Source organism: Hyperoodon ampullatus, assembly GCF_949752795.1.
Source record: "Hyperoodon ampullatus genome assembly, chromosome: 6".
Classification (NCBI taxonomy): Eukaryota; Metazoa; Chordata; class Mammalia; order Artiodactyla; family Ziphiidae; genus Hyperoodon; species Hyperoodon ampullatus.
In genome coordinates, this window is record NC_136919.1 from 82,302,932 (window position 1) to 82,315,421 (window position 12,490).

Consider the following 12,490-nt stretch of genomic DNA (forward strand, 5'->3'; position numbering starts at 1 on the left):
GCCCACGCTCCACAACAAGAGAAGCCACCGCAATGAGAAGTCCGCACTCATTGCGGTGGCTTCTCTTGTTGTGGAGCATGGGCTCTAGGCGCACGGGCTGAAGTAGTTGTGGCATGAAGGCTCAGTAGTTGTGGCTCACAGGCTCTACAGCGCAGGCTCAATAGTTGTGGTACACGGGCTTAGTTGCTCCATGGCATGTGGGATCTTCCTGGACCAGGGTTTGAACCCATGTCCCTTGCATTGGCAGGTGGATTCTTAACCACAGCACCACCAGGGAAGCCCTCTAGTATAGTTTTTAGTGCTGGTTACCATTGGTAGATTTGTTTTTTGGTTTGATTGCTGTCTTCTTTCTTTCGTTCTTTATTTTTTTATTACTTTTAACTTTTTTTATTTTAAATATATATGTTTATTTTTTATTTTAATAACTGTATTCTATTTTTTTCTTTATTTCTTTCTTTCTCCCTTTACTTCTGAGCGGTGTGGCTGACAGGGACTTCGGGCTCGGGCCGGGTGTCAGGCCTGGGCCTCTGACGTGGGAGAGCTGAGTTCAGGACATTGGCCCACCAGAGACCTCCCAGCTCCATGTAATATCAAAAGGCGAAAGCTCTCCCAGAGATCTCCATCTCAACGCTAAGACCCAGCTCCACTCAACAACCAGCAAGGTACAGTGTTGGACACCCTATGCGAAAAAACTAACAAGACAGGAACACAACCCCACCCATTAGCAGAGACACTGTCTAAAATCATAATAAAGTCGCAGACACCCCAAAAGACACGACTGGATGCGGTTTTGCCCACCAGAAAGACAAGACCCAGGCTTATCCACCACAACACAGGCACCAGTCCCCTCCACCAGGAAGCCTACACAACCCATTGACCCAACCTTAGCCACTGGGGGCAGACACCAAAAACAATAGGAACTACGAACCTACAGCCTGTAAAAAGGTGACCTCAAACACAGTAAGGTAAGCAAAATGAGAAGACAGAGAAACACACAGCACACGAAGGAGCAAGGTAAAAACCCACAAGACCAAACAAATGAAGAGGAAATAGGCAGTCCACCTGAAAAAGAATTCAGAGTAATGATAGTAAAGATGATCTAAAATCTTGGATATAGAATGGAGAAAATACAAGAAATGTTTAACAAGGACCTAGAAGACCTAGAGAGCAAACAACAAATGATTAACAACACAATAAATGAAATTAAAAATTCTCTAGAAGGAATCAATAGGAGAATAACTGAGGCAGAAGAACGGATAAGTGACCGGGAAGATAAAATAGTGGAAATAACTACCACAGAGCAGAATGAACAAAAAGGAATGAAAAGAATTGAGGACAGTCTCAGAAACCTCTGGGACAACATTAAACGCACCAACATTCAAATTATAGGGGTCCGAGAAGAAGAAGAGAAAAAGAAAGGGACTGAGAAAATATTTGAAGAAATTAGTGTTGAAAACTGACCTAATATAGGAAAAGAAAGTCAATCAAGTCCAGGAAGCACAGAGAGTCCCATACAGGATAAACCAAAGGGGAAACATGCCAAGACATATATTAATCAAACTATCAAAAATTAAATACAAACAAAAACATTAAAAGCAGCAAGGGAAAAACAACAAATAACATAGAAGGGAATCCCCATAAGGTTAACAGCTGATCTTTCAGGAAAATCTCTGCAAGCCAGAAGGGAGTGGCAGGACATATTTAAAGTGATGAAAAGGAAAACCTACAAACAAGATTACTCTACCCAGCAAGGATCTTATTCAGATTCGAGGGAGAAATTAAAACATTTACAGATAAGCAAGAGCTAAGAGAATTCAGCACCACAAAACCAGCTTTATGACAAATGCTAAGGGAATTTCTCTAGGCAGGAAATACAAGAGAAGGAAAAGACCTACAATAACAAACTCAAAACAATTTAGAAAATGGTAACAGGAACACACATAGCAAAAACTACCTTAAATGTAATTGGATTAAATGCTCCAACCAAAAGACATAGACTGGCTGAATGGATACAAAAGCAAGACCAGTATAGATGCTGTCTACAACAGACCCACTTCAGACCTAGGGACACATACAGACTGAAAGTGAGGGGATGGAAAAAGATATTCCATACAAATGGAAATCAAAAGAGAGCTGGAGTAGCAAATTCTCTCATCAGACAAAATAGACTTTAAAATAAAGACTACTGGGGGCTTCCCTGGTGGCGCAGTGGTTGAGAGTCTGCCTGCCGATGCAGGGAACACGGGTTCGTGCCCCGGTCCGGGAAGATCCCACATGCCACGGAGCGGCTGGGCCCGTGAGCCATGGCCGCTGAGCCTGCAGGTCCAGAGCCTGTGCTCCGCAACGGGAGAGGCCACAACAGTGAGAGCCCCGCGTACAGCAAAAAATAAAAATAAAAATAAAAAATAAAGACTACTACAAGAGACAAAGAAGGACACTACATAATGATCAAGTGATCAATCCAAGAAGAAGATATAACAATTGTAAATATTTATGCACCCAACATAGAAGCACCTCAATACATAGGCGAATGCTAACAGCCATAAAAGGGGAAATCGACAGTAACACAATCATAGTAGAGGACTTTAACATCCCACTTTCACCAATGGACAGATCATCCAAAATGAAAATAAATAAGGAAACAAAAGCTTTAAAAGATACATTAAACAACATGGACTTAATTGATATTTATAGGGAATTCCATCCAAAAACAACAGAATACACTTTCTTCTCAAGTGCTCATGGAACATTCTCCAGGATAGATCATATCTTGGGTCACAAATCAGGCCTTGGTAAATTTAAGAAAATTAAAATCATATAAAGTATCTTTTCCGACCACAACACTATGAGACTAGATATCAATTACAGGAAAACATCTGTAAAAAATACAAACACATGGAGGCTAAACAATACACTAGTAAATAACCAAGAGATTACTGAAGAAATCAGAGGAAATTAAAAAATACCAAGAAACAAATGACAATGAAAACACGAGGACCCAAAACCTATGGGATTCAGCAAAAGCAGTTCTAAGAGGGAAGTTTATAGCAATACAATCCTACCTCAAGAAACAAGAAACATCTCAAATAAACAACCTAAACTTAAACCTAAAGCAATTATAGAAAGAAGAAAAAAAAACCCCAAAGTTAGCAGAAGGAAAGGAATCATAAAGATCATATCAGAAATAAAGGAAAAAGAAATGAAGGAAACGATAGATAGCAAAGATCAATAAAACTGGGGCTTCCCTGGTGGCGCAGTGGTTGGGAGTCCACCTGCCGATGCAGGGGGCGCAGGTTCGTGTCCCGGTCCGGGAGGATCCCACATGCCGTGGAGCGGCTGGGCCCTCGAGCTGTGGCCACTGGGCCTGCTTGTCCGGAGCCTGTGCTCTGTGGCGGGAGAGGCCACAGTGGTGGGAGGCGCGTGTACCACAAAAAAAAAAGATCAATAAAACTAAAAGCTGGTTCTTTGAGAAGATAAACAAAATTGATAAACCATTAGCCAGACTCATCAAGAAAAAAAGGGAGAAGACTCAAATTGACAGAATTAGAAATGAAAAAGAACAGCTGACACTGCAGAAATACAAAGGATCATGAGAGATTACTACAAGCAAATATATGCCAATAAAATGGACAACCTGGAAGAAATGGACAAATTTTTAAAAAAGCACAACTTCCCAAGACTGAGCCAGGAAGAAATAGAAAATATAAACAGACCAATCACAAGCACTGAAGTTGAGACTGTGATTAAAAATCTTCCAACAAACAAAAGACCAGGACCAGATGGCTTCACAGGTGAATTCTATGAAACATTTGGAGAAAAGCTAACACTTATCCTACTCAAACTCTTCCAAAATATACCAGAGGGAGGAACACTCCCAAACTCATTCTACAAGGCCACCATCATCCTGATACCAAAACTGGACAAAGATGTCACAAAGACAGAAAACTACAGGCCAATATCACTGATGAACAAAGCTGCAAAAATCCTCAACAAAATACTAGCATACAGAATCCAACAGCACGTTAAAAGGATCATACACCATGATCAAGTGGGGTTTATCCCAGGAAGGCAAGGATTCTTCAATATATGCAAATCAATCAATGTGATACACCACATAAACAAATTGAGGGAGAAAAAAACATATGATCATCTCAATAGATGCAGAAAAAGCTTTCAACAAAATTCAACACCCATTTAAAATAAAAACCCTCCAGAAAGTAGGCACAGAGGGAACTTACCTCAACACAACAGAGGCCATATATGACAAACCCATAGCCAACATCGTTCTCAATGGTGAAAAACTGAAACCATTTCCTCTAACTTCAGGAACAAGACAAGGTTGTCCACTCTCACCACTATTATTCAACATACTGTTGGAAGTTCTAGCCATTGCAATCAGAGAAGAAAAAGAAAGAAAAGGAATCTAAATCGGAAAAGAGGAAAAGCTGTCACTGTTTGCAGATGACATGATACTATATACAGAGAATCCTAAAGAAGCTACCAAAAAAACACTAGAGCTAATCAATGAATTTGGTAAAGTAGGAGGATACAAAGAAATCTCTTGCATTCCTATACACTAATGATGAAAAATCTGGAAGAGAAATTAAGGAAACACTCCCATTTACCATTGCAATAAAAAGAATAAAATACCTAGGAATAAACGTACCTAAGGAGACAAAAGACCTGTATGCAGAAAACTATAAGACACTGATGAAAGAAATTAAAGATGACACAAACAGGTGGAGAGATATCCCATGTTCTTCGATCAGAAGAATTAACATTGTGAAAATGACTATACTACCCAAAGCAATCTACAGATTCAGTGCAGTCCCTATCAAACTACCAATGGCATTTTTCACAGAACTAGAACAAAAAATTTCAAAATTTGTGTGGAAACACAAAAACCCCGAACAGCCAAAGCAATCTTGAGAAAGAAAAACGGAGCTGGAGGAATCAGGCTCCCAGACTTCAGTCTATTCTACAAAGCTACAGTAATCAAGACAGTATTGTACTGTCACAAAAACAGAAATATAGATCAATGGAATGGTATACAAAGCCCAGAGATAAACCCACACACCTATGGTCACCTTATTTTTGATAAAGGAGGCAAGAATATACAATGGAGAAAAGACAGCCTCTTCAATAAGTGGTGCTGGGAAAACTGGACAGCTACATATAAAAGAATGAAATTAGAACACTCCCTAACACCATACCCCAAAATAAACTCAAAATGGATTAAAGACCTAAATGTAAGACCAGACACTATAAAACTCTTAGAGGAAAACATCGGCAGAACACTTAGACATAAATCACAGCAAGATCCTTTTGACCCACCTCCTAGAAAAATGCAAATAAAAACAAAAATAAACAAATGGCACCTAATGAAACTTAAAAGCTTTTGCACAGTAAAGGAAACCATAAACAAGACAGAAAGACAACCCTCAGTATGGGAGGAAACATTTGCAAATGAAGCAACTGACAAAGGATTAATCTCCAAAATCTACAAGCAGCTCATGCAGCTCAATATCAAAAAAACAACCCAATCCAAAAAATGGGTAGAAGACCTAAATAGATATTTCTCCAAAGAAGATATACAGATTGCCAACAAACATATGAAAGGATGCTCAACATCACTAATCGTTAGAGAAATGCAAATCAAAACTACAATGAGGTATCACCTCACACCAGTTAGAATCAAAAAATCTACAAACAATAAATCCTGGAGAGGGTGTGGAGAAAAGCGAACCCTCTTGCGGTATTGGTGGGAATGTAAATTGATACAGCCACTATGGAGAACAATATGGAGGTTCCTTAAAAAACTTAAAAATAGAACTACCATATGACCCAGAAATCCCACTACTTGGCATATACCCTGAGAAAACCATAATTCATAAAGAGTCATGTACCACAATGTTCACTGCAGCTCTATTTACAATAGCCAGGACAGGGAAGCAACCTAAGTGTCCATTGACAGATGAATGAATAGAGAAGATGTGACACATATATACAGTGGAATATTACTCTGCCATAAAAAGAAGCAAAACTGAATTATTTGTATTGAGGTGTATGGACCTAGAGTCTGTCATACAGAGTGAAGTAAGTCAGAAAGAGAAAAACAAATACTGTATGCTAACACATATATATGGAATCTAAAAAAAAAAATAGTTCTGAAGAACCTGTGGGCAGGACAGGAATAAAGACACGGACGTACAGGAGGGGCCTGAGTACACGGAGTGGGGGAAGGGTAAGCTGAGACGAAGTGAGAGAGTGGCATGGACATATATACACTATCAAATGTAAAATAGATAGCTAGTGGGAAGCAGCTGCATAGCACAGGGGGATGAACTCGGTACTTTGTGCCCATCTAGAGGGGTGGGATAGGGAGGGTGGGAGGGAGACGTAAGAGGGTGGAGATATGGGGATATATGTATATGTATAGTTGATTTACTTTGTTATAAAGCAGAAACTAACACACCATTGTAAAGCAATTATACTCCAATAAAAATATTTTTTAAAAATCAGCAAAATAATGTAGGTTATTAGCAAACCTTAGAGTGGTGGGTGTGCTCTCCATCTTGGAAGTTAATCGTGCCAAAGGTATCTGTAGAGCTTTTCGTTGTGTGCTTTTCAACAGACCATTGTTCATTTTCACTACCGTTGGCAGCTGAGATGGTCCAGGCATAATCTATCCCATAATGGTCTCTAATCAATCGCCCACAGTAACACCTTAAATTTGGGATAAATACCAATTTCAAAATAGAAAACACACAATTTCAGAATAGAAAATAGATGTAATGTTTCTACATGTTCCTAGAGTAATATATAGACGACATATATTAACAATTTTTAAAACTTCACACTGAGATTTATATTTGATTTCCAACACTGGGTTGTTTTCTAAGTTTAAAAACATACTCACTGGTTCTCTTCCATGGCTACATATTAGAATCATTTTTGGAATGTTTTAAGAAAACACTAAAAATCTCTTAAACACCCATGTTCATAGCAGTGTTATTCACAACAGCCAAGAGGTAGAAGCAACCCATGTATTCATCAATATATGAATGGATGAACAAAATGTAGTATACACATTCAATTTTGCAAGATAAAAAGTTCTGGAGATCCACAACACAACAATGTGAATATACTTAACACTATTGAACTGTACTGTTAAAAATGATTAAAATAATAAAGAAAAAAAAAACAAACATCAAATTGTATATTTTAAATATGTGCAGTTTATGTCAATTACACCTCAAAAACTGTTTTTAAAAAATAATCTTGTGAACAATCATTGACAGGAAGACACTGGAACTCACCAAAAAAGATACCACACATCCAAAGACAAAGGAGAACCCACAATGAGATGGTAGGAGGGGCGCAGTCACAATCAAATCAAATCCCGTAATTGCTGGGTGAGTGACTCACAAACTGGAGAACACTTATACCACAGAAGTCCACCCACCGGAGTGAAGGTTCTGAGCCCCACGTCAGGCTTCCCAAACTTGGGGTCTGGCAATGTAAGAAGGAATTCCTAGAGAATCAGACTTTGAAGGCTAGTGGGATTTGACTGCAGGACTTCGACAGGACTGGGTGAAACAGAGACTCCACTCTTGGAGGGCAAACACAAAGTAGTGTGCACATCGGGACCCAGGGGAAGGAGCAGTGACTCCATGGGAGACTGAACCAGACCTACCTGCTAGTGTTGGAGGGTCTCCTGCAGAGGTGGCGGGTGGCTGTGGCTCACCATGAGGACAAGGACACTGGGAGCAGAAGTTCTGGGAAGTACTCCTTGGTGTGAGCCCTCCCAGAGTCTGCCATTAGCCCCCCCCAAAGAGCCGGTAGGCTCCAGTGTTGGGTCACCTCAGGCCTGTTTGATTGTTTACCAACAGGGAGGGAACCCAGCCCCACCCATGAGCAGACAAGCTGATTAAAGTTTTACTGAACTCTGCCCACCAGAGCAACACCCAGCTCTACCCACCACCAGTCCCTCCCATCAGGAAACTTGCACAAGCCTCTTAGATAGCCTCATCCACCAGAGGGTCAATAGCAGAAGCAAGAAGAACTACAATCCTGCAGCCTGTGGAACAAAAACCGCATTCACATAGAGACAGACAAGATGAAAAGGCAGAGGGCTATGTACCAGATGAAGAAACAAGACAAAACCCCAGAAAAGCAACTAAATGATGTGAAGATAGGCAACCTTCCAGAAAAAGAATTCAGAATAATGATAGTGAACATGATCCAGGACCTCAGAAAAAGAATGGAGGCAAAGATCAAGAAGATACAAGACATGTTTTACAAAGACCTAGAAGAATTAAAGAACAAACAAACAGAGATGAACAATAAATAACTAAAATGAAAAATACACTAGAAGGAATCAATAGCAGAATAACTGAGGCAGAAGAACAGATAAGTGACCTGGAAGACATAGTGGTGGAATTCACTGCCGTGGAACAGAATAAAGAAAAAAGAATGAAAAGAAATGAAGACAGCCTAAGAGACCTCTGGGACAACATTAAATGCAACAACATTCACATTAGGGGTCCCAGAAGGAGAAGAGAGAGAGAAAGGACCTGAGAAAATATTTGAAGAGATTACAGTCGAAAACTTCCCTAACATGGGAAATAGCCACCCAAGTCCAGGAAGCGCAGAGAGTCCCATACAGGATAAACTCAAGGAGAAACACACCAAGACACATAGTAATCAAATTGACAAAAATTAAAGACAAAGAAAAATTACTGAAAGCAACTAGGGAAAAACGACAAATAACATACAAGGGAACTCCCACAAGGTTAATAGCTGATTTCTCAGCAGAAACTCTACAAGCCAGAAGGAAGTGGCATGATATATTTAAAGTGATGAAAGGGAAGAACCTACAACCAAGATTACTCTACCCAGCAAGGACCTCATTCAGATTCGATGGAGAAATCAAAGGCTTTACAGACAAGCAAACGCTAAGAGAATTCAGCACCACCAAACCAGCTTTACAACAAATGCTAAAGGAACTTCTCTAAGTGGGAAACACAAGAGAAGAAAAAGACCTACAAAAACAGACCCATAACAATTAAGAAAATGGGAATAGGAACATACATATCAATAAGTACCTTAAACGTGAATGGATTAAAAGCTCCAACCAAGAGATACAGGCTCACTGAATGGATACAAAAACAAAACCCATATGTATGCTTTCTAAAAGAGATCCACTTCAGAACTAGGGACACATACAGACTGAAAGTGAGGGGATGGAATAAGGTATTCCATGCAAATGGAAATCAAAAGAAAGCTGGAGTAGCAGTACTCATATCATATAAAATAGACTTTAAAATAAAGAATGTTACAAGAGGCAAGGAAGGACACTGCATAATGATCAAGGGATTAATCCAGGAAGAAGACATAACAATTATAATATGCACCCAACACAGGAGCACCTCAATACATAAGGCAATGGCTAACAGCACTAAAAGAGGAAATCGACAGCAACACAATAATAGTGGGGGACTTTAAAGCCTCACTTACACCAATGGAAAGATCATCCAAACAGAAAATTAATAAGGAAACACAAGCTTTAAATGACACAATACCAGATAGATTTAATTGTTATTTATAGGACATTCCATCCAAAAACAGCAGATTACACTTTCTTTTCAAGTGCACATGGAACATTCTCCAGGATAGATCACATCTTGGGTCAAAAGTCAAGCCTCAGTAAATTTAAGAAAAGTGAATTCATATCAAGCATCTTTTCTGACCACAATGCTATGAGATTAGAAATCAATTCCAGGGAAAAAAAACGTAAAAAAACACTAACACATGGAGGCTAAACATTACTAAATAACCAAGAGATCACTGAAGAAATCAAAGAGGAAATCAAAAAATACCTAGAGACAAATGACAATGAAAACACGACAATCCAAAACCTACGGGATGCAGCAAAAGCAGTTCTAAGAGGGAAGTTTATAGCAATACAAGCCTACCTAAAGAAACAAGAAAAATCTCAAATAAACAATCTAAACTTACACTGAAAAAACCTAGAGAAAGAAGAACAAACAAAACCCAAAGTTAGTAGAAGGAAAGAAATGATAAAGATCAGAGGAGAAATAAATGAAACAGAAACAAAGAAAACAGTAGCAATGATCAATAAAACTAAAAGCTGGTTCTTAGAGAAGATAAACAAAATTGATAAACCATTGGCCAAACTCATCAAGAAAAAGAGGGAGGGGCTTCCCTGGTGGCGCAGTGGTTCAGAGTCCGCCTGCCGATGCAGGGGATACGGGTTCATGTCCCGGTCCGGGAAGATCCCACATGCCGCGGAGTGGCTGGGCCCGTGAGCCATGGCCGCTGAGCCTGTGCGTCCGGAGCCTGTGCTCTGGGAGAGGCCACAGCAGTGAGAGGCCCGCGTACCGTAAAAAAAAAAAAAAAAAGAAAAAGAGGGAGAGGACTCAAATCAATAAAATTAGAAATGAAAAAGGAAAAGTTACAACAGACACCGCAGTAATACAAAGCATCCTAAGAGACTACCACAAGCAACTCTATGCCAATATAATGGACAACCTGGAAGAAATGGACAAATTCTTAAAAAAGCACAACTTTCCAAGACTGAACCAGGAAGAAATAGAAAATATAAACAGACCAATCACAAGCACTGAAATTGAAACTGTGATTAAAAATCTTCCAACAAACAAAAGTCCAGGACCAGATGGCTTCACAGGTGAATTCTATCAAATATTTAGAGAAGAGCTAACACCCATCCTTCTCAAACTCTTCCAGAAAACTGCAGAGGAAGGAACACTCCCAAACTCATTCTGTGAGGCCACCATCACCCTGACGCCAAAACCAGACAAAGATACTATAAAAAAAGAAAATTACAGACCAATATCACTGATGAATATAGGTGCAAAAATCCTCAACAAAATACCAGCAAACAGAATCCAACAACACATTAAAAGAATTATACACCATGATCAAGTGGGATTTATCCCAGGGACGCAAGGATTCTTCAATAAACTCAAATTAATCAACGTGATACACTGTATTAACAAATTGAAGAATAAAAACCATATGATCATCTCAATAGATGTAGAAAAAGCTTTTGACAAAATTCAACACCTATTTATGATAAAAGCTCTCCAGAAAGTGGACATAGAGGGAACCTCCCTCAACATAATAAAGGCCATATATGACAAACCCACAGCAAACATCATCCTCAGTGGTGGAAAACTGAAACCATTTCCTCTAAGATCAGGAACAAGACAAGGATGTCCACTTTCGCCACTCTTATTCAACATAGTTTTGGAAGTCCTAGCCACAGCAAGCAGAGAAGAAAAAGAAATAAAAGGAATACAAATTGGAAAAGAAGAAGAAAAACTGTCACTGTTTGCAGAGGACATGATACTATACATAGAAAATCCTGGGCTTCCCTGGTGGCGCAGTGGTTGAGAGTCCGCCTGCCGATGCAGGGGACGCGGGTTCGTGCCCCGATCCGGGAGGATCCCACATGCTGCGGAGCGTCTGGGTCCGTGAGCCATGGCCGCTGAGCCTGCGCGTCCGGAGCCCGTGCTCCGCAACGGGAGAGGCCACAACAGTGAGGGGCCCGCGTAAAAGCAAAAAAAAAAAAAAAAAAAAAAGAAAATCCTAAAGATGCCACCAGAAAACTATTAGAGCTAATCAATGAATTTGGTAAAGTTGCAGGATACAAAATTAATGAACAGGAATCTCTTGCATTCCTATACACTAATGATGAAAAATCTGAAAGAGAAATTAAGGACACACTCCCATTTACCACTGCAACAAAAAGAATAAAAAACGTAGGAATACACCTCCCTAAGGAGACAAAATACCTGTATGCAGAAAACTATAAGACACTGATGAAAGAAATTAAAGATGATACCAACAGATGGAGAGATATACCATGTTCTTGGACTGGAAGAATCAATATTGTGAAAATGACTATACTACCCAAAGCAATCTACAGATTCAGTGCAATCCTTATCAACTTACCAATGACATTTTTTACAGAACTAGAACAAAAAATCTTAAAATTTGTATGGAGACACAAAAGACCCCAAATAGCCAATGCAGTCTTCAGGGAAAAAAACGGAGCTGGAGGAATCAGACTCCCTGACTTCAGACTATACTGCAAAGCTATAGTAATCAAGACAATATGGTACTAGCACAAAAATAGAAATATAGATCAATGGAATAGCATAGAAAGCCCAGAGATAAACCCATGCACCTATGGTCAACTAATCTATGAGAAAGGAGGCAAGGATATACAATGGAGAAAAGACAGTCTCTTCAATAAGTGGTGCTGGGAAAACTGGACAGCTACATGTAAAAGAATGAAATTAGAACACTCCCTAACACCATATACAAAAATAAACTCAAAATGGATTAGAGACTGAAATGTAAGACTGGACACTATAAAACTCTTAGAGGAAAACATAGGAAGAACACTCTTTGACATAAATAACAGCAAGATTTTTTTTGA

General features: G+C 39.5%; 1 protein-coding gene across 2 annotated transcripts in view; it reads right to left on the reverse strand.

The window, feature by feature from the left end:
- TRPM6 (transient receptor potential cation channel subfamily M member 6) overlaps positions 1-12,490 on the reverse strand; it is a gene marked incomplete at its 5' end in the record, with an annotated part of 139,279 nt that overhangs the window by 103,125 nt on the left and 23,664 nt on the right. For both annotated transcript variants that reach the window (XM_079706381.1, XM_079706380.1), the window contains one exon: positions 6,549-6,726. In XM_079706381.1, coding sequence (XP_079562507.1) covers positions 6,549-6,726 — 178 coding nt within the window. The remainder of the gene's footprint in view (positions 1-6,548; positions 6,727-12,490) is intronic.